This window comes from Pholcus phalangioides, unplaced genomic scaffold (assembly GCF_987345545.1).
Source record: "Pholcus phalangioides strain wild (caught in Gottingen) unplaced genomic scaffold, Ppha-v1.0 ptg000005l_1, whole genome shotgun sequence".
NCBI classification, from domain to species: Eukaryota; Metazoa; Arthropoda; class Arachnida; order Araneae; family Pholcidae; genus Pholcus; species Pholcus phalangioides.
This window is the reverse complement of record NW_028301598.1, coordinates 7267745-7291284: the sequence shown is the minus strand read 5'-3', so window position 1 is coordinate 7291284 and position 23540 is coordinate 7267745. Positions and strand designations below refer to the sequence as shown.

The 23540-nt window shown below is 35.8% G+C and overlaps 2 protein-coding genes across 4 annotated transcripts in view; one reads left to right on the top strand and one right to left on the bottom strand.

Annotated features, from left to right (window-relative positions):
- The window catches only part of LOC149085819 (DNA-directed RNA polymerase III subunit RPC6-like), a 51335-nt gene extending 47718 nt beyond the window's left edge, over positions 1-3617 (bottom strand). Inside the window, exon 1 of one of the 2 annotated variants that reach the window (XM_089232254.1) lies at positions 3387-3617. In XM_089232254.1, the coding sequence (XP_089088380.1) occupies positions 3387-3445 (59 nt within the window). In that variant the 5' untranslated portion in view covers positions 3446-3617. The remainder of the gene's footprint in view (positions 1-3386) is intronic. The other variant, XM_089232253.1, reaches the window with a different exon arrangement.
- Positions 3618-3754: 137 nt separating this feature from the next.
- Psn (presenilin) overlaps positions 3755-23540 on the top strand; it is a 31861-nt gene continuing 12075 nt past the window's right edge. The window contains exons 1-8 of one of the 2 annotated variants that reach the window (XM_089232250.1): positions 3755-3916; positions 8529-8681; positions 9168-9424; positions 11146-11287; positions 14535-14602; positions 16396-16616; positions 16745-16843; positions 16940-17029. In XM_089232250.1, coding sequence (XP_089088376.1) covers positions 8535-8681; positions 9168-9424; positions 11146-11287; positions 14535-14602; positions 16396-16616; positions 16745-16843; positions 16940-17029 — 1024 coding nt within the window. In that variant the 5' untranslated portion in view covers positions 3755-3916; positions 8529-8534. The remainder of the gene's footprint in view (positions 3917-8528; positions 8682-9167; positions 9425-11145; positions 11288-14534; positions 14603-16395; positions 16617-16744; positions 16844-16939; positions 17030-23540) is intronic. The other variant, XM_089232251.1, reaches the window with a different exon arrangement.

The window sequence follows — 23540 nt, the reverse complement described above, 5'->3', positions numbered from 1 at the left end:
GAGTGTTGCATCACATGTGTCTATTATAGGCGAGCCATTGCAAAATAACTCAATGCATAGGCATATATGGATAGTGGTGGCTACAATTGACCAATAAGGCAAGTATGGAAACAACTACAGATAAGGAAAGGGTACACCTTCTGACCTCCTACATAAACTTGAAGGTTGACAATTACTTATTCCACGGTTCATACTCTTTGAAAGTAAAAAAATTCAAGGACTATTAAAGCACTTTTCCAGGCAGAATTTAAAAATTCAAGCACATTCATATCGTAGTTGACAAAAATCGTGATTTACAAAAAAAAAATTAATTGGATTCCATTCATTTATATTCAAAATTTACTCATTTTTATTTTCAAGTTCAGAATGCTAGTTTATTAAAGATGTACAATTTTTAAAATAATTGTGGTTCTCATTTAAACTTGAAAACAAAATTAAGTTCTACAAGGATTGTTTTTTTTTTAACGCTTTAAAAAAAAAAACCATCATAATGTTTAGGGTACAAATAACATTTTTAAATGTTATTTGTACCCTAAACAAAATTTAAAAGCAGAAATCATTTTATTAATGTTTGAAACAGTATTGAAATTTGCCTTCGATAAAAAAAATTAGAAAGCATGTAATCATAATATGAATATTATATTTTCATGTAAATTTGGCTATCCCAACTTTTTCATGAAAATACCGCATTATTTCCTATATATGATCAACAAAGTCTATTGAAATTTTTATTCTTCACTGAAATTAAGCAATAAAATCATTTTTCCAATCCTATGAATTGTATTATGTAACATAATACATGATATAATTACGTCAATTTTAACAATAGTTGGCAACTTTGCTTACTTCTGGCATCATTTTTGATTATGACTGGCAATTTTCCCGTATTTTTATCAAGGAAATATGGTGAGCTCACACAAACACATATATATATATATATATATATATATATATATATATGCATCTCACATTCACAAATTCAATAGTTTAAAATATTTTGAAGCAATATATTAAGCCCAGTGTTTTGCTGCCACATTTTAGGCAACATCTTTTTAAGCATAGAAATGCCTCATGTATGCGTGGCCATATGTCCTGTTTTGAACATCGTCTTGTAATCATTGCATCACTGTTGCTCTACACATTTTCACCCCAGTGGAATATGGTTTGGAAGGGGATTTAGTTGAAGGGGGACAAAAATTTATGGAACAAATTCACACGAAAAAAATTTTCAAGCACTTATAAGCACTCAAGAATGTTTTTTTTTCTTCAAAGATTGCAATGATTTTTCAAGAAATTTTTATAAAGACTTGAAAATGAAAATGTGCCAAACTTCGTTCGGCCTACATGTATCTTCCACTATGGTCCATGTCTCCTGAGAGGAGTCAGCTTATATCCCTATAGGGGGACAAAGCGGTTGGTCACGGTTGGTCTGGAGAGGCCTACAGGTGTAGTTACTAATAAAGTACTCTGAAACCTTTTTTTTTTTACATATATATGTAATATATACGCAAAAGTATATATATTTGCAATATACATTACATTGCAGTATTAATTTTTTAATTAATATTCAAATGTGAAGCGTCATGACAAATTTAATGCAAAATCACGTCTATGGTTATAGCTGTAGCAATTTTACTACATTTTACTACAAATTATGTCTTATTTGCATGCACCTAAGTTAGCGATTGAACGAAAAACTTTTGCACTAATGCATTGTTTAATTACATGTCATTTCGCTCCCATTGCACAGTGTTGTATATTCTGCTCATAGCTGCATTTCAGCACCAAGATTTTTTCAATTCTTGATGGTGTCAAACAGCTTCTGTTGAACAGGTAAGTAACTTCAGACCCTGCAGAACTTATGTTTCTGTTGATTTTAATTTCACATTTTCGTGATTTTATTTAAAATTTGGTAGTATCTGTGTACCGTTCATTAAATTTCGCTTGGATTATTTCAATTAGTAATGTGAACTTTGGAGTATTTCACGTGTACATGCCCTAAGGATTATTTCGATTTCCAACATGGATTATTATTGTGTGGTTGAGTAAGGAAGATGAAGAAAAATAGATGAGTGGTAAAAAAGCTTTATTGGAACAGCTTCGATACATGGTCCAAGCCAAGTTAAAGATTTTTTTTATGTTAATTTGCCAAGGCCATCATAATGATGCTGGGTTGCCATATTTGTTCCAGATGTTTCTTTAATCCAAGATTCTAGTTGTTGCTAGGTGTTTTTTCTTTGTTGAGACTGCGTCTTTTGAAATTTTAAATAACCATTTTGCCGTTTCAGTTCGTGGATACCATGTGGCGCTAGTTGTTTTTCTTCGTTGCAACCACATCTTTTGAAATTTCAAGCTGTGGACTAGCTTGTTTACCCGTTGACGAGTCAGGTTAGGTGTATTCGTTCCAATTTAATTTTTATACTCTTATTTATTTATCATTTGTTGTCATGCCTTCTTTGTTAAGCACTGTAAAGAAATTTCAGGATATCATTTACATTGTTTATTTATAAGAATCTGGGTACCCAGAAAGAGAGCCCAGGTTTTAATTTTTTATACATAGAATATACTTATTTATACAACATGCAGGACCGCTGTTTATTTAAAAGAGTGGATACCTTATGTTGTTTTGATGTTTAGTCTCAGATAGTGATATTTTTATTATATTTCTCTTGTGTTTTGTGATATTTTTCATATTTGAATGGGTTTTAATTATTGTTTTCTATACTGGCAATTTTTTTGGCACCCGTAATGTCTAACTGCCTTAGCAACTTTTGGTCAGGTCGTCTGACATGTTTGGCAAAGGGAAAAAAAGATGCCAAAAAAACTGCCAAGGTGGACCGTATATTAGAGCTGTTCCTTTCTATTTCCCTTTTATTTCCTTTTTATTCAATTGGGATGAACTAGGGTAGCAACTCGAGGTCTTGGCATCTACTTGGCACCCATAAGGGTAACTAAACTCTATTTTCACCCATACAAACTCTAAGAAAAGAGGTTTGTTGCTTCTATAGCATAGTGATGTAGCACGTTCACCCGACATATGGGTTCGATTCCTGTAGAGGCAGTTGAATTTTTCTTTCCTGTATTCATCTTCACATCAGCCTTGTTGTTACAAAAACCTTTGTATGGATACTGGAGAGTGACATTATTTTCACACACCATACATGTACTCCTCTAGTGGTTCCTACATAGTATTGGTTTAGCATATTACTTTTTTGTGTTGTTTTTTCTACACTGTTTGATTAAATTCACAACCATCATTATCAACCAAAAAATGATGAAAGAATTGCAGCATTAAAGTTGTGACACAGAAACGTTGAACGTAAACATCGAGGTATTTCATTGCATTAAATAAACAATACAATTTCGCTTATGTCACTATTACTTACCTCGCCTCTATATCAATTGCTTCAACGTGTTCAGTTTTGACCACGACCTCCTCCGTCATGACTCGGTCGTTTCCCCTAAACAATAGTCAATAATTATTCGGTCGAATATTCGAGGGATCGAACAAAATTAAGGATGAAAGATAACCTAATAAAATTTTTTTAAATTCAATTCAAATTAAATCCCGGCATTTGAATCTGATATCACGTTCTGGACGGCTTTGACTTCGTGAAAACATGCGAATCTGTTGCCAAACTTTGGAAAGTAATGTTAATTTATTTAAAAAACCAGAGGCTGTGAAAAAAAAATTATCTCCGGACGTATGGTCATTATGCTTTTTATTCGACTTTCTTCAGCTGTTTGGCAACATAAATAAATTGAATGTTTATGACATTTTTTGGAGTATTGTTTACTGAGTGAGTTGTTATTCATTTGAATTGTTATATTGAAAAAAAACAACAACTTGAGACTTCGTTGTTTTCGCACCATTTTTCGATTCTCACTTGATGCACTGTCTTGATTTATTTAAGGGGTGAGCGTGTTTTATGTATTTTTACAGTAATGGTAGGTACATTATATTAAATTCAAAATCAATATCCATAGAGCACTAGGATTTTTCATATTGCCTCTTTATTGGGAATTGTTAATGAGATAAAGAAGTTTCAATCAGCTCGGGACCCTGGGGGTCATGCACTTGGTGGTACACTGTTCAGGGTCCGCCGCAACAAGGTACTCCGTCAACTGAGCAATCAAATTTTGACGCCCCCCATGTAAATAGTGGTTGGAGGCTGAATTCGGTGCTTTTTCTGGTCTGGGCAAGCACGAATCTAGGGATGGGGGAAGGTGGTCACACCTCCCAAGAACCTAATGTGTGAGAAATTTGTCTCATAAAATACGGATGATCTAATGCACTCACATAATAAATTGCTTCTCTGACACATCGCCCTGGATTCAACTTCCTCTGCTCCATTCACAACTGAATATGTCTGCATTCATTTCATTTGGAACTGAAGATGTCTTCATGTGCTCCATGCACGGCTGAAGATGTCTGCCTCGACTCATTTGCGGCTGAGGATGCCTGTCCCTGCTCTATTCACAGCTGAAGATGTCTTCAAATCATTTGCAGCTGAGGATGCCTGTTTCAAATTGTTTGCAGCTGAGAATGCCTGGCCCTGCTCCATTCACAGCTGAAGATGTCTGCCTTCACTCCATGTGAAACTGAAGATATCTGCCTGCGCTTAGGCATGGATCCAGAAAGGCGGGACTAGGGGTGATAGGAACGATCACCGCCGCCCCCCTTTCTAAGAACCAAATTCTATGGAAAATTTTCTCTTTGACCTATAAAATGCAGGGTAATCCAACAAACACAGTTCTCTCGTCCTATCTGCACTTTGGTCTGAGGTACGCGCATGTTTCAAGAGAAAATGACACTGACAAAACTGCCGAAACGACTTAGAGAGATTTTTTTTTACACCAAGACAGCATACTAGTGAACTGGGAGAATTCTTTTTTCCATTCATCGAGATGGACCCTCTTTACAGAATGGTGTTCCAAGAACTCCTTTGGTGGTTATACTAATATACATTGGATTTATCAATATACGTAATTAATAATTACATTTGAACTTCCCAAAGCTGAATTATTTTTTCAAAATATAGAGGTTTGATTGTATGATCTGTATTGATTTCTGCCTTTTTATCGTGTTTAGAAGGCTGTAAGTAATGTGCTTAGTTTGAGGTTTGCATTAAACAAAAGTTTTTATGTGGCAATAGCTTAAGTTTTATCCTTTTTATTATATATAAAATTCTTTCATTAAAAAAATACAAGATATATTGCCAAAAATGTTGTCAAGGCAAGTAACGCTGTTAGTTACTGTCAAAAAAATTGTTAAAGGCAAGTAAAGTTGCTATTTTTGGCCAAAACATTTTCAAGCAAAAGTGCAATTTATAACTGGAACAGTGCAAAGTTTAAGCTGGATAAAAACGTCCTTTCGCAAAAAAGCAAAAATGGGGGGGGGGAAGCTCTAGCAAAATGCTACAATGCTAATGTAATGACTGATGGTTGGATGTCTACTCGTTTTGTACCTCCTGTATGCATTTTTGTGAAAGTGGTTGCTACTTCTTTTGCATTTTGCGCAAAATGCAACCGTAGCTTAAACCCTGCAACAGTGTCAGGTAAAAGTGCAATTTATGGCTGAAAAAATCAGAGTTGCCAATTGTAGCCAAACAAAATTATCAAAAAGCAAGTAAAGTTACCAATAAAAGCTAAAAAAATTGTTGAAATGCAAGTAAAATGGCCAATTATCACTAAAATTGCCAAAAAATCACCAATCGCAAAAAATGATGGGTAGGCTACGGCAAGTCAAAATGCAATTCACCAACAAAAAAATGCATACACTTGATAGATATGCAAGATAAATATATTTATATGACTGTAATCAATTATGATAGTCATAACTATTGTAATATAATTTATAAGTCATGAAAATAATATATCTTAAGTCTTGATTTAAAAAATTCGACAAAGCTTTGTTGAAAATACGTGAAAAAACAGGACATTTTATGAAAAAATTTGTGACGGCAAAATTACAGGAATGTCCCGTAAAATATGGGCCATGCGATCACTCTTTATATACCATTTTCTGCCCCATGAGTGGCAGGAACCCTGCATATTTGAAAAGGTTGTGCACCTCGGTATAGACAAAGCAGGTGCAGTATGTGTGCGATTGTGTGCTGTAAAATATGACAAAGGGTTCCAAAATGACAATGAGTCGAAAAAAGTTCAATAATTCCCTTTGTCTTGATGCCACAGTTGTGAATGATGTTTTCACTGGATAAATACACATGACCTCTGCTTCTTTTTTGTATCATTTTCTGCCTATGCATGAACCAGTTATGACTGGTAGGGCAGACTGTCTTCTCCCACTCATACAAAATCCCAGAGGCATGACATGAGTTCCCTTTATGTACTTACTTCATACAAATCCTCACAAGTAGCCATTTTGGTGCTTGTTTCATGAATTATTGTAACCTGACAGCATTTAACGTAGACCAGGGCTGGACAAAAAAAATAATTAGGCAACAGTCAATTTTCTTTAGAACAAAGTATGGGTTTTTGATTTAAAAAAAAACTATCTTAAATAATGTTTTCCGACTTACCCAGTACTTGATATTCCTCTTCCTATGTTAAAAGCAGGGATTGATAAATTGCAAGAAAATCGAGACGCTGGAATAAACTTTTAGGAGCCAAACATTTGTTTCAGAGAAAAACAGGTAAAATATTTTTTTTTCCTGGACAGCAACCTCTTTCCATATTGGTAGAGACGTTGAAAAAATTAATTCCAAAAATTTTGTGTTGTCCTGACCTTAATTTAGCAACCACGTACAAAAAATTTTAGGCACCAATTCCAATTTTTTTAGTTGCCATAACGACCTTGTGCCTGGGATTTGTCTAGCCCTGGTTAAAAGACACGTCATGAAGTCTCAAAATTTTGTGCCACCCATACTGCAGTTTAGCAATTACATATTGAAAATTTTAGGTGTTAGTTACCTGGTGCCTAGGATTTGCCAAGCCTTGATGTAGACACACCTTTAATTTGCATCTGCATGTGACACTAAGTGAAGTTGTAAATGCTCCCAGCATATGGGGGAGCATTTACAACCTGGTAAATTTTCTCAATTACACTAAACACCTGAATTTATGGTGAGTTTCAATTCTGCTCTAACTTGAACTCTCACGCATTATTATTTAATAACTTCATGTTGAGTTCTCTGCCATATCTCTCTGAGACCTCCTCTGCTCCTTTTCTAAAAAAGCGTACCACAGACAGGAGCAGCCTCAAATTTTCTGATATGGCCTTTATCGGTTGCAGTTTCCCATAATCGCCCCCATACAGGGATTCAATATAATGGTAACAGATACCATAACTTTCATCCCCAGAGCGGCCACCAAACTCTGGGAATTTCCACAAAATAATGCTTTTCTTCATATTCACATGACCCACAACTCATGTTAAACCACTTGGTGCTAGAGCAATGGGCAAAATTTGCCTAGGCTTTTCCCTTATGGGTCACCAAAGGATGATGAGGATGAAGGTGCATCTGCATGGTCCTGAGTGGTTTGCTGAAAATTTCCCATCAATGTGTACGAATATCATGAAATATTTCTCATCGCAGCCTAAACAACACCCACCAGAGTCCCAAAGCAAAATGTTTTGCATTGTTCTGCAACGAGCATTCAGCTGACTTGAAAATGTTGGGCAGTAAATTTTCCATAACAGTTTTCTCTACACAGAAGAGTCCTTTTCTTAAATCTCTCCTTGAGATTGTTCTGCAGCAGTATATGTCACTGTTATCGGTACTTTCTGCTTTGAGACACTCGTGCGGATCTAGAGCTCCCTATTGCGAGGGGTAATTTCACAAATGGCTAAAAAAATTGGTCTCAGAATGGAGTGAACATATGTCCTGCATTTCCCGTGACAATCTTGTTTTTCTGTTTATTTTTCTTTTCCATCCCATTTTTAAAAAAAAAATATCCCGGTTTAACCCGTTTTCTTTGGTCAAAGTTTTCTTGAATTTCTTATTGCAATATTATCATATAGAAGTTCCAAGAATTTCGTGAATTTGCTTAGGGGGTTGATCACACCCTCATAGATTTGCCCATGGAGTCACTAGAGGAAGGTCAAACTTAAGATGATCCACAGAAGGATTGTACATTAAAAAGACTTGAGTTTTGCCACTTGGAATTTGTATAGCGGAAACTGCAGCACTGCGATCACAACTGGGTTGTGTGTAGAGGGTGGTTGATTGAAGAGGAGAGAAGAAAAAGTGACCTAATTATTTATTATCTCCATGGTAAGAATGAGGAAACATATATAAATCTTAAACGTCAGTTCAAGATTTATGTGTTTAAAAATTGTAATATTTTCTGAAGAGGATTTTGAGGATGTCTTGGATGGAGCTAGAAGGCAAAGATTGGAACTGCAAATGATACTTTTGCAGTTGAAAAGTAGATTTCAATCAAATGCTTGTATTAGATGGTAGTCTTTGCATTAATAACATTTTAATCAAGTAAGTCTGTTGTCCGGAATTACTTGATTCCATGATTATGTTTTTGAATACATTAAATCTTATTACTCATCGCAGGTTTCTATGAATGAAAGCGACGGGGAATCAGCTACTGAATACACCAAACTGATGAGCTCGCTTGCTGATGCTGGTAATAGGAGGCCTTTTACCCGTGGTGAAGTATCAGACACTCCTTCGATGAATTCTGTGGATAGTCATAATGATAATATGGTTGGTGTTTTTTTCCTTCCTTTCTTGTATCTGAATTACTCGCTCAAAATTGTTGGTTGATGTCTGAATGATTTACAGCTGATTCCTCACACCGCCAATGTTCCCATCTTTCATTCTGGTAGTTGATTAGAGGATTGCCAACCGATTACAGTGAAAGTTCCAGATTAGATTGATAAATTTGTTTTGCCTATTCAAAGATTCCTTTTCTTTCAAAAATAACGCAATCCTTATGTATCCCCAAGAGATCCGTATGATCTATCCAAGGCATTTGTTAGCGTTAGTAGTCATCCATGCCTAGAAATACACAGTCGAAGATTAGCACGTTAACCACTCGACTGCGAGGTGGCTAGTTTTCATCCATGTTTTTTAAGAGACTGAATATTGTTTTCTTTGAATCAGTCATATTTGCGAAATCTGACTTTTTTATGAAGTTTTAGTTGTATTATACATTCGGTTATTAAGTAACCTATGTTTTTTTTTTCTTAGAGACACGGTGATCCTGTGGATTCAGAAGTTACATTTCGAGATTGTGAGTCAACGAGAGGAGCCTCCGAATGCACAGTGAGCAGCTCACGAGTGGGGGGTCAAGCATCACCACCACCATGGGACGAAGAGGAGGAGGAAGAGCTGAAATACGGAGCCAAACATGTGATCAAGCTGTTCATTCCAGTGTCACTGTGTATGCTTGTGGTCGTCGCCACTACGAGTTCGATACAATTCTACACACATACTAACACCTACCTGTAAGCATTAGTTTTGTTTCCTCTTATTTAGTACTTTGTGAATCTCTTTCATTCTTTTTTTTATCATCTCTTCTCATTGCAGTGAGTAATATCTCTAAAGTCATTATCTGGACCAAAATCTTCCAAACTTTGTCCTACTCCTACGTCTTTCATTCGTAGAAGAAAAGAAGCCAGCCACTCCCCCTCATTCCCATCTTTTTTTTTTTCTTAGCAAAATCATTCTATAGTGCAGGAGCTCTCAAACTGTGTGCAGCTGCAATTTTCCAAAAATTTCTGGGAAATTTTTCATCTCGATGGGTATATAAGGACTTGCGTTTCGCGCGCGCGTCCTCTGCCCCTCGCTGTGTCACGTTTACACGATTCATCGTTTATTCATTTTGCGGCCAGGAGTCGACCCTTTTAATTCTCCACCACGTTATCGGTTGATTCGTATTAACGAGAAGAGAGAGAGAAGATGTCAAAATTTTGCGCAATAGCATTTGTAACATCTGTGTTGATGCGCTGGAAGAGATTCCGCACAAGGAATGTGGAGGAGGATGACGCCGTACCACCTGAACAGAAGGCGTCTGATGAAGAGGTTCGTGAGGAGGCCGTCAACATCTCCTTGAGCCCTAACAGTTCTGAGTACGAGGGTGATTGCTCAAGCAGCGACACGATGTCGATTGCAAGCCTGTTGGAGGCACCGGGCACCGACTCCAGCTTATTCGAAGTGTCGGGACCATCCATGAATATAGAGGACATCATCCTTCGTGCTCAAAGAGAGATGTCGTCTAATGGAAAGGCTGGTCAGCTTTGGGATTTTCTTCGCGCCATCCCAAGGGACAGCTCCGACGACGAAGTAAGTGAAATATCCTCACTATTTCTGCCGGTCTCTGAAAATCAGATGGAAGAAAGCATTCCACCGCTTTCATCCAATGCTGGCATTCCGGAACAGGTTGTGAGGGAGGAAGATGAACAACAACTGTTCGTTGTGGCGCACGTTGGAGAGGAGGAGGAGGACGACGAAAGCTCCTTTTTCGGTGACCAAACATTCGAGCTGCAGAAAACCGCAGATTGATTAGAAAAAGGGGCGCTGACGGTGGAAAAAGTTTGACAACCCCTGCTGTAATGCAAAGTTTCCCCAATCTCTTTGAAGGTCAGACCACCTGTAGTGCAGGTCAATGCTCTGCAAACCCCTGTAGCATCAGAATATGAATTTTGAGGTGTGTCCCTGTACAATTACAAATGCATTGTTTTTTATAATTTTCATATTACAAAAATTTGAATAAATTACAATTTTACAGTACAAAATGTGTCATTCATGCAATGGTAATAAATGAAAATGATCCCTCGGATCCCTTTCAAAGTACTCATAGAATTCAAGTCATTGGGTTAGCAGTTGAAAAACACTGTTTCTGTGTAGCTGTAGCTTCTATCACCCTCATGGTCTGTTTCATTGACCCCCCTCCAAAGAAAGTGATTATATCACCTATTTTGAAAAACACTGATTTAGACTTTATGTATATCATGAAGAAGGGTTCGTCTAATCCTTTAACACACTTTGACTCATTGTTTTTTCGTTCTTATTCCAAACCATTCATAAATGCATTTTGTATGGAGTATTTTATAAAAATTTTAGCCGTATTAATGAGTATTATCTTATGTGAATATTTGTTTTGCAATCGCAATATAATTTAGTCTTATGTAATGTTATGACTCTGATAGCATTTTTATATTTGCAGTGTATACACGCCATTTACTGATCAAACCGTGGATACTCCAACTAAAGTATGGCAGTCATTTGCAAATGCGTTCATTCTAATGGGTGTTATCGTCTGCATGACCATTTTGTTGATCATTCTTTACAAATTCCGGTTCTATAAAGTATGTTTATCTTATTTGTTTCTCTCCTTTTTTTTTAAAATCAATATTATCGATACGATAAATAGAACCCATAATTTTCATTATACAGCGAAACGCCTTTATAACAATACTCTAGGGACCAGAGAAAACTTATTGTTGTAGATGGAGTATATTAACATTAAAAACATGCCATAGGATGAAAGATCAATATCCTAGTTTTGGCAATTATCATTATAAAGGGACTTTCATTGTAAGGGGCCGTTCAAGTATTACGTAAGCAAATTTTTATCCATTTTTGACCCACCCCTTCCCCCCCCCCCTTTGTCAGCAAAACGCTGACCTTCCCCCCCCCCTGTCAGCAAAATTTCGTCATCAGCTATGCCCCTCTGAATCCTAACTCATATTTTCATAAGGGGTGGTTGATGACGTAAGCATTATCCAAATCCCCCTCCCCCCTTGGCATCAAAAGTCATCAAATCTGAAGCCCCCTTTCCCCTCACCCCCATCGATGATGACGTAATACTTGAATGGCCCCCAACAGCATACCTGCCAAGTCTTCCAAATTTCTACTTGCTCTCCCAGACTCCTGAATTTTCATGAAGATTACAAAAAATCCCTTCTTGGTGGGGGGGGGGGATTGTTCACAGAAAAACTTAGATTGTGGCCATTTTTTCATGATGTTAAATCATGAAAAAAATAATTTTTGTAGAGGGGAGGGGGAAACTTTTCCAAGCAGCCAATGTCAGTTCAGCCTCTTGACATTTGAATGCGCAGGATGACTTTTATATCTTATGATTATAGCACATCCCGGTTTTTGGGCCTTATGTTGATTTTTTTTTATTGGCAAAATTTAATTTGAGTGTAGTAATGATAGTACTTTTTTGTATCATTCAAATTATGAAAAAATTGATTATTCTTTCTGAATTCAATTAATTTTCATTATTAGCCATAGTTGATATGTAATGAATTTGTAGTGCATGAAAAAGCAAAACATGATGAAACTGCCTCTCATGCTAGCAAAACACTCACAGACTTTCTCTCAGTGCAGACGAAATATTTGTTGAATGCCAGTCAGGCATGCTACGTGTCTGTGTGGCCATGCCATGATAGATATGGGTATGTTTGTGGTCCCCAAAGCAGAATGTTTTGCAATGTTCTGCAACGAGCCCTCAGCTGACTGAAAATGTTCTGCGGTAAAAATTTGCATATACATAATAGCGTTTTTCTACACTATTCTTAAAATTCTTCCAGATTGTTCTGCAACAGCACTGGTTGTTCTTCAACATACGTCGCACATTTTGGCACATTCTGCTTTAGGGTTTGTGGTTATCTGCATAGACATTAACTTGTATCTGGCCAAGGATCCAAGCTCCTCCAGTGTTTGCTATTATCTCCATAATACCCTATGTAAATATTAGATTTGAGCTCTTCCCCCCCCCTCTATTATTATTGAGACCACCCAATATTTCCAATAACTTTATGCCTATGATTATCTGTCAAAAAATATTTTGGTGTCTATCTGAAATGACGAGTGTCTGCAGATGTAATTCCACCTAAAATCATATAGATCAGTGGGTCTCAACCTTGCATACTTCAGTTGAACATCAACAAAATAGTATAAACAAATCCCTTTAAAAAAGCATGGACAGTGCAGTAGAATCATCTGGTTCACCTTGACTTATTTACATTACACCTTGTAATTTACATATTTGGAACAGTGCTTTTGAAAGTCGTCTCTGAGGAGCGTTGTTCTTAAAAAATTTACATATTTTTCTAGTTTGCTGTTCATCAAGGAAGAGAGTTGATAGATTGGACTTTGGGAGACTCCACAAGAAAAAGAAGTATATTGCAAGGGGAGACAGGAAAGAATTTTATGTGCAGACATGCCAACTTTTGGAATCCAGAAATCTGGAGATTCTCCTGGGAGGGGGTATCCCCTCCCCCTGCTCATAGACCCAATCAAAATTTTTCAAAAAAAATTTGCGGAAATTTTTTTTTCAATCTATTAAGAAAAATGTTCCATCCCCCTCCCCAGGCAGGTTCTGCATTTTCCCTGAGCAGAATATAATTCAATGCGAGTTTTTTCCACATGTGTGTGTGTGCAGAATAGGGAAATCACATCTACATATTGTACGTAAATGTTTCCTTTTGTGGATGCTATCAGTGATTGATAATCTGATAGAATAAAACAGAAAGCATTACGAACTCTTAAAAGCAGTTTTATATTTCCTTTCTGGCGACATATTTAATCAGAGGAAACAATTCAAAACCTCCAAATACAAAGCTGCTGACGAAAAAACTTATTGTGTTTACGGCATGACTGTTAATGGAATACAATGATTATTCAGGAATTTCGACAACCAAGGTCATACTCCTGGTAAATAATTGCTGATAAACGCTAAGTAAACAAAGTCACGTCTTGGCCAGTTGCTTAAATGCAATCACCAATACTTTTTTTATGGCTGCTTGACAGAAATGACCCTGGCTGTCTTCTATGGGTGTTTTCCCTAACGATGACGGTAGTCATTGATGTCACGACAACGTGAAAGCTCGCAGAAAATATAATTTTCTGCCAAAATCCAGAGAGTAAGAGGAAGGGTTAAAAATCCGGAGTCTCCCGCATAAATCCAGAGAGTTGGCAGGTCTGTATGTGGTTGCTAGTGGCCCAAAAGGTTTTTTTTTACCAAGCCATTTCTGTCATTTTGCTTTGACTTGAGTCAATCGTATAGGATACTGAAATAGTACAATAAATAAATACATTTTTTGAGTGATTTATGTCTTTAAAGGCTGATTATGTTGCCTTAAGAGCCCTCCATCTTACTTTTTCTAATTTTTTGAGCCCTGAGCATATTAGCCTCCACTTGTATATTGTGTTAATGTTTTTGCGCAATTATTCTAATTGAAATAAATATTTTCACATTTTCTCACCATTGGGGGGGGGGGAAAGCTGGCACATACCATATTTTGCTGCTCAACACTGATATAGATCACACCAGACTTTCAAATTTATGCATATTTAATTATCCAGAAACTTTGATTCACTGACACAGGCTCCACTACGATTACATCAGCTAATCAAGGTTCTACTCTACAGTTCAATTCATTACTGTTATATTGACAGCATGATTGAGAAATTTGGCTACAGAATATGTTTGTATAAAGCCCTTGAAATATGTGATAATTTTGGAAAATTGTGTTTTGGATGCATGATCGTAACCATAATATGAGAATCATCAATTTCATTATCATGTATAATTTGTTTTTCCAGGTGATTCATGGATGGCTCATTGTCTCATCATTAATGTTGCTGTTTCTTTTCGCCTATATATACTTGGGGTAGGTTTTGCTTCCCCCTCCCAATTTTAAAATGATAGTAATTAATATGGACACCATTAAAGATTCAAGTTATAATAAGAACTAAGCCCTATCAAGAATAGTCAAGGTATGTCTGATATGTCAAGGACATCTGCCCAAGATATAGAAAACTGGATACAATGTAGAGATGATGACTTTTGGAGACACAGACTATTAGATACACACACTTACACTTCCTGCACAACTCACTAGGTAGTAAATTGCCCATGGCCATAGACCTGAGTTGCACGCGGTTTGAAAGAAAGAAAGACTTTTAGAAAGAAAATTCGTTTCTTCATGGTGTATCAAACCACTTTCTCCTCTCAGTCCTATTGAAAAGAAACTTTTTGTAAAATTCATCAAGGACCTCTTCTGTAGGAAAGAAGAAACTATTCTTCTAATTACATATTCAATGCATTAAAATATTGAAGTGTATATTCTGAAAGTCAGAAAAAGTTTCTGAAACTGCAGTTTCTACAATGAAACAAAGTATAGTGTTGATCAAATGACTGGAAAGCATTCTGTGCACATATCATTCATTCGCCAATGTGCATTTTCAACAACATTTGACGTAGCCTCACAAAATTCTCAGTTGATTTGTGGAAAAAAAAAACCACTACTCATTTGTTCTTTTGTCGTGCCGTTAAATAAAAACTTAACCTTATAGAACTAAAGTTGGTGGTCAACATAGGATTTTTGCCTGGAATACTGATATTAAAAAAACACTGGGAAGGTTAATTTCCTCCTTGTTGAAATTCACTCAAAAGCTTAGAGACCCTTATTTGTTCAGGAACCTGAATTTTGCTAACAACAAGTACTACTGTACCAGGAAAAAGACAGTGATGAGGTCCTGCTATGCAATAACAAAGCAAGCAATAAATTTCCAATACGTAAAATGTGTTTCTAAGTTAACAAAGGTATTGAAAAGTGTAGAAACTTTGGTGTGTGAATGCAATTACAATTACAATGTATTTAAAATGTAAATATTTTTATATCGTTATACAACAAGAAACTTTCGGATAGGTATTATCCTCTTCAAATCTGACCATTAATTTTTTTTTCTCAATTGATTTGTGTTGTATGTCAAAATGGCCTTTAAAAAGGGGGGATGTGGAAAAATAATTAATCAATTAACTTAATTTGTTAAACACCTTTACACACACTTCAAGTTTTAACTTGAAAAAACAATCATTAAAACAATTTCAAAGTATCAAAAACTGTTAAAAAACAGGTACACATATGTGTTCCAGAGCAAAGAGATCAATGATAAAATTTATTTGGAAAGCTCAAAGTTTATATATTCTATTGCTTACATGTACACTCATATCTACATTTAAACATAAAACAAACTTATCAAAATCAGGATTTTATAGCAAAAATCAACTAGTCATTTTGACCGGTATCAGTCCTTCTAATGTTAAGTGACTGAGAATATGAAAAAACTAAAAAAAAATGTGATGTGTGATCCCCATTCTCATGTTAATGTATTTTTCAGATATGAAATAATATCAAATTTATTATCAATTGGTTATTGTTATCAAAAACCTAGTCTTGATATAATCATATTAAGCTGTGTGTATACTGCATTATATAGTCAAGTATCCATGTAATTAAGTCTCTTTGCAAAAATATTTGTCACAGAGAAATAATTTAAAATTTAGAGGAAAAATTCAGAAAGAATGTATATGGAGGAAAGTTTTGTCATAAGAAAATTTGCTGTACTGTTTTTTTTGCTGCAGCATATGTATTTTTTAATATTATTTTCATCACTTTAGGGAAGTCTTAAGAGCATATAATATTCCGATGGATTACATAACAGTAGCTGTCATCATGTGGAATTTTGGTGTCGTTGGGATGGTTTGCATACACTGGAAAGGTCCTTTGTTGCTGCAACAGGCCTACCTGATCCTGGTTTCGGCATTGATGGCTCTCGTCTTCATCAAATACCTGCCTGACTGGACTACTTGGGTGGTCTTGGGAGTCATATCGGTTTGGGGTAAAAGAATTGTTAAAATTATGTATCATGATTATCATGGTTTTTGTTTTCATGGTATCCATTTCAGATTAGAAATGTGTTATGTTGTCAAATTTTTTTTACGATAATTTTTTAAATTTTCTTTTCAGATCTGATCGCTGTTCTCTGTCCTAAAGGACCATTGAGAATTTTGGTTGAAACAGCTCAGGAGAGAAACGAACCAATTTTCCCAGCTCTCATTTATTCTTGTGAGGAAACAAACTACCTACTTCCTGTTGCGTATTACGTTTTCTTGCAGATATCTTTTATTAGGCCAGTTAATATTCTTATTTTTTCTTTTACAGCTGCTATGGCTTGGTGTGTTACCATGAGTGATACCGATCGCACTGTTCTATCAGACAGGGATGGACATGCCAACAGAGACTGCTACGCTGGTATGTGACTATCAGTTGTTATTAAAACTACAGTAAACTCCCAATTATCTCATGTTCCCTGGAACCAGGGAGAATGACAAATAACTGAGAGGATATTATTTGTGTTACATTTTTTAAATGTACAAAACATTTTTTAACAAATATCAAATTTATACATTGTAGCATGATGCAGACAATGAACTATACTATATTAAATATAGTATAGTTGTACAACTATACTATATTTAATATAGTATTTCTGTAGTAGCATGTTACAGACAATGAACTATACTATATTAAATATAATATAGTTCATTGTCTGTAACACAGTTCAACTATACTATATTTAATATAGTATAGTTGAACTGTGTTACAGCAAACCCAGTTTATAGCAAACCTTCGGATACAACAAGTGCAATTTTTGGTCTAGTAAACATAAGACAATTTCTTATATCGAATTCAGTGAATCTCAGCACACAAAGACACTAAAATTTCAATCTCTTAAATAGACTTGTCAACCTTCACAAGGTAAAAATCCTGTAGCTTCCTCACAAAAGTCCTGCGATCTTCTTAAAAATACTTCAAACATTATTTTTGCATGTTTAAAATTTTTTAAGGGTTTAACAAGGGTTAACTAACTTCTTTATTTCTTTCAACCCGAGCACAACCTAGGCCTATAGCCATCTAGGGGCAATTTACTATCTAGTGAGTTGTGCCGGAAGTGTAAGTCTAAGTATCTAACAGTTTGAGTGTGTATCTAGTGTTGTGTCTGATTTTTCAGTGCTGCCATCTATATTTCAGAAGTGAAGTGTAATGACTGAATATTTGTACTGTTTGTAGGCCTGTTGCTCTGTGTGGTGAGACTTTTTAATGAGAAGATCAGCTCGCATTTGTGCCTCAAAGTTGGGAACCACAGAAAACTAACTTCAACCGACTGCCACTGTGGTGACGGTGGGGTTCGAACCCAAGGGATTAACTAACATGAGAAGCATAAAGTAATCATATTACCCAATATTTTACAAGACATTCCAGTATTTTTCATTATCATTCGCTGTCCGGCTATTCTGAAAAAATGTCACATTTTTTCAATAATGCTTTGAACTTGCGATACTTACTGGATATATTCGTCACATCAAACATTTTTTTTTTCATGAAATTCCCAGAAAAGCTCAATTTCCCGTCCATCAGCTGTTTTTAGAAATAAATAAGATTTTTGCCTGCAATTGGTGATGTCCCATATTATACCGTGTATAGATCATGATTTTCATTATAATATGTGGGAGAAAATATGGTGATTGAATTATCCATCAGTCTTTCTATGATCAGTTACGTATTGAAAAAAAAACTTTTTCAATGTGAATGGGCCATCATGTTTGTTGAAGTTTACAGATTAAGATGGCTTTAACCACTGTTCATATAGGGTATTGTGCCCTGAGTCCAGGTAGTACGAGGTCACAAAACCTTTTTCATGTAAGCATAAGGGACGGGAGTTGGGAGTCGCTTTCTAAAAAAAAAAGAGAAGTGAAGAATTGCAAATTCGATGTTTCTTTTCTTAATTTTTTGTCGTTTTTTTTATTCTTTTGATGATGACAGCCACGGAAAAATTGGTAGCTGTGCACTTAAAGTTCCTTATAACAGGATTTAATTGTAAATAACTACAGTAAAACCTATTTCAAAACTCTGAACATCAAGAAAATTTCCTTACCTTAAAGAAAAAAATCTGAGTTTATTATACTAAATCACTGCATTTTCACCTCTGTCTCGTAAGTTTTTTTTTTTTTTTTCTGAAACAATCTCAAAGGCCAAATCTCGGTAATAATAAAAATAACTATAAAAATTCTTTTTCTTTCCTATAAATCTTGCTTCCTACTGTGGTGTATCTAGTGTGACCCAGAAACACATAATGCAGACAGAGTGGTGCCAGGAAGAAGCAGAAAAAAAAGAGATATGAATCTGGCAACACTAGGAGTTGAAACACTCGACCGTACCACACAAGGTGTGAAACCACTTCCAGAGAAAGTACTAAACATCACAGACTTTCCAACCCCAAAACCATCGCTGAACTCAGACATTTTTTAGCCACAATCAATTTTTATCCTCTTTCCTTCTAAATTCTGCGACTACGCAAGCTCCTCTGAATGAATTCCTGAAGGATTCAAAGAAAAATGATAAATGTCTTGTCCCATGGACCCCAGAGTCTCTCGTTAACTTTGAGAAATGCAAAGCGGACTTACACCAAGCGGCAACTCTTGCATTCCAGGCCCCTGGGCAACAACTCTCTGTAATGGTCGATTCCTCAGACATTGCCATCGGAGCAGTTTTTCATACTCATGAAAAGGATGGTCCTGATCCAATGCTTGTAGTGACAAGATAAAACACAATCAAAACTTAACGATTTAATATAATGAGAAGGAAGACATGTTTATACAAATCAGTGGTACAATTCCAACTGTCTTTTTTACAATTACGAGGAGTGTGAGAAAAGGGCGCCATCTATACGGATAAGCATGCACTACAGTACTCCCCCTCCAGTCGAATATGAAACACTTGAGAAAAAAAAATTGAATAATTAATCATACGAATAAAAAAAATTACAATACATATACTATACATAATTATGAATTATATATATTCAAAGGGTCAATACGAAATCTTACTCTTCAGCCAAACCTGGAAATATACTAATTTTTGAAAATATCACATAAATTATTATTTAACATAAAACGTGGATAAACTTTTATGATTGCCATTAATGTTTAATATAAAATAGAGGTTTTTGTACACAGTCTTGTCGGGCAAAACTGATGGAGAAGTTAGCAAGTCTGTCGAGACGAAAGGCTTGAACAAATTGTGATGAGATGTTTGTACTGCTCTCACACTGGAGAAATGGTCTCTCAGTCTCTGCAAGAAGTCATATCGAAGTAGGATGTCTCTTTCATCCGAGTGCCGAAAGAGTTCCCCCGGAAGGCGTGGGGCTGTGCTATATACCAACTCAGCGGTTGATACTTGGAGGTCTTCTTTGATGCTGGAATGTAACCCAACATCCTGCCAGAAATGGACTATTGGAGTGGTTCCACCGATCATTGAAGCAGTCGCTTTGATGCCACAATGATCATTGATGGACAGAGACACTGCCGCTTGTTCTCCTTCATTTGCGAGCAGCCTTCAAAGAAGATATACAGTGCTCCACTACAGAGATGGGGTACAGTTCCCCGATCCGACTACCAGCCGAATTCCTTAATCCAACACCCAAATCAGAGGAGTACACATCAGACTTCATCCTTCGACTGCGAGAAAATATGCGAAAGCTGACACCAGTGCCAACATCATCTCACTCAAAACCGACAACCTTCGTCCATCCTCAGCTCGATAAGTGCACCGCGATGGAGTGAAGAAACCTTTACAGCAAGCATACGATGGACTGTTTAAAGTGCTTAAACGTTCTGAGAAATATTTCACCATCAACCAAGAAACTAGAGAAACCACAATCGATGTAGACAGGCTAAAACTCACCTTCACATTATTGAACTGTTCATCAACAACCGAAACGACCAGATCCTATTCTAGACACATCTATGACATGTTATTTGCTCTATCGTCAATGAAATGACGATAGAGCAAATAACAATCGTCTAATATTGGACTTCGAAAGATGTGAATAGGAAAAGGAATGTGTGAAATCCATCCTTCAGAAGGGCCCTTGGTTGTTCTAGTGCAGTGTTCCTCAACCGTCGGGCCAAATCCTACTCAAATCACCACCACAACAACATGCTCCGGTAGGCGCTAGTGTTTCAACCCTAAGTACAGCTACTCGTATGTATAATCAGAAATCGTACCTTTGGTACTTGGGGGGAGTAGTGTGGTGTATCTAGTTCGTCCCAGAAGCACCCAATGCAGACAGATCCAGTGATGCCAGGACGAAGCAGACAAAGAGATATGAATCTGGTAACACTAGGAGTTGAAACACTCGACTGGACCACATGGTTCTGAAAGCATGCTTTCGTCTCTCCATTTTTCTTAAAAATGTGTAATCGTTCTTATAATTATATTTAATTTTAAAATGTTACAGTAGTAATTAAAAAGCACACGCTCTAGTTATTTGATGCTGATGAAACATCAACACTTCCATAGATGGAAAGAAATTTTGTGAAATAATTACTATCTATCACACCCATGATGATGGCAGAGGCACTGAGAAACTATATACAGGACTCAAGAAGGGTCATCATAATAATCTGAGCTTCCTACAGCATGGTACCACTGTAATACATATTTAAAGAAGAACGCCCTTGATAACTTGTTTGTTGAGTTCTTTCAGAGATATCCCAGATTAAGACAAAATGAGCTAGAAGATAATTATAGCACATATTTTTTTTAATTTATAATCTGACAGAGCAAAAAATGGAAATTTACTTACAAGGAGAAGTATGTCAAAACAACTTTCCATGTTATTGTGAGCTCTCATTATAACACACTTTTACTGTATATATATTGGTGAGTTTTGAATGTGATCGCTGCTTTCGTTTGTTATGTTAACTAAAAATTTACATTTGTTACATTCATATTAGCCATAATCGTGCAATAAATTGTCAAAGTTATGGATCATCTTGCTGTTTCCCAATCTTCTTCCATAACACATACAGTCAAACTTTGATGCCTTGAAGTGCTTTTGATAATTGATATAACTGAGTTATATTGAAAATTCAAGTTTCATTTTTAATACATGTAACTTTGATATACTGCTTTGAAAATTAAAACTGCTTGAATTCACCACAAATATGAGTAATGGATGTTCGAATTACAATGTTCCACAAATAAAAGTGAAAATAACTTTTCTAGAAGTTAACAAATTATAGATTTGATTCTTATTGAATTTTGATTAAGATGGATGGATGGATAAGATGGATTATTAATGGATTAATAATTTTAGTATTATTAATCTATTAATAATTTTAGTATTAATAATTTGTTAAGATTATAGTATTAAGATTATTATAAAAATTATAGTATTAAGATTATTATTAAAATTATAGTATTAAGATTATTATTAAAATTATAGTATTAAGATTATTATTAAAATTATAGTATTAAGATTATTATTAAAATTATAGTATTAAGATTATTATTAAAATTATAGTATAAATTCTATAATTTGTAAGAATCAAGTCTATAATTTGTTTCTCTGTAGAAGGCATAGTTCTCAAATTGTAAGCAGTTTCAGATATTTTTATTTCTTACGCAGTGTATCTATATGGGCAAAATATGTAATGATCATTATTCGTCACTTTTAAAATTGTATAGAAAGATTCCAAATAGAATAAAATAAAAATTAAATACAAATACAATGCCACAACAGGCAAAATGCCCAACAAGGCGGCTGAAAAAAAGATGCCCATAAAAATACGGATGTCATATATTTCAAAAATACAGCAACCCAATTAAAAATGCAATTAACAAAAATTATAAACAATATATGCACGTGATAAAATATTATACAATGCCCATAAAGAATACTTATGGTTGTCTTATTCTATGTATGGATAGCTTCTCGATTTACCCCACCATGTTTATCGTATTTCTTTTTAAACGTGTCAATTGTGTTACAATTTACTACCTCCGGGGGTAAGCTATTCCGTTTATTAACAACCCTATTAGAGAAAAATTCCCTGCGACACCGTAACCTTGCATTGTCCCTCACCAATCGATACTGGTGTCCCCTTGTAAAAGCAGTCGATTGACAGTGTACTAAAAGTTCATGGTCCATCCTATCCATCCCATTGAAAATTTTGAACACTTTGATCATATCTCCTCGACACCTGCGTTCATCCAATGTAAACATATTCAAAAAATGAAGTCTCTCTTCATAACTCAAGCCCCGTGTGCCAATAAGGACACGTGTAGCTCTTCTCTGCACCCCTTCAACCAAGTCTATGTCCCTCTGTAGGTATGGTCTCCCAAACTTTACAGCATACTCCAGTTCAGGACGAACTAAACCTCGAAAAAGCGGAAGAATGACTTTAGGAGAACGCGAAGAGACCTTTTTGAAAATGAGACTAAGCATTCTATTCGTTTTTTTGACCACCGCTGAACAATGTTCAGAAAACCTAAGCCGCTCATCAATGAGAATTCCCAAATCGGTGACCCTAGTTGCATACGGGATAGTGACACCATTGAACTCGTAAGAGAACCGTGGGTTGTTCGAACCAAAATGAGTGACCATGCACTTATCAAAGCTAAACGTCATGCTCCATTCATTTGCCCATGCTGCAATCCTGTTTAAGTTGGTCTGGAGCAACTCCCTATCGCTTTGATTCCTGATTACCCCCATTAGCTTCACATCATCTGCGAATTTGCTAGTTATCCCATAGATACCCTGATCGAGTTTATCGATAAAAAGTTAAAAAGTATGGGGCCAAGGACATTTCCTTGAGGAACTCCACTTGTGACGCCTAAGTACTGGACTATGAATTATATATTTTGGGGGGGGGAATGTATTTACGGATAGAAAATATCAATAAACTTGTTTTCCCCA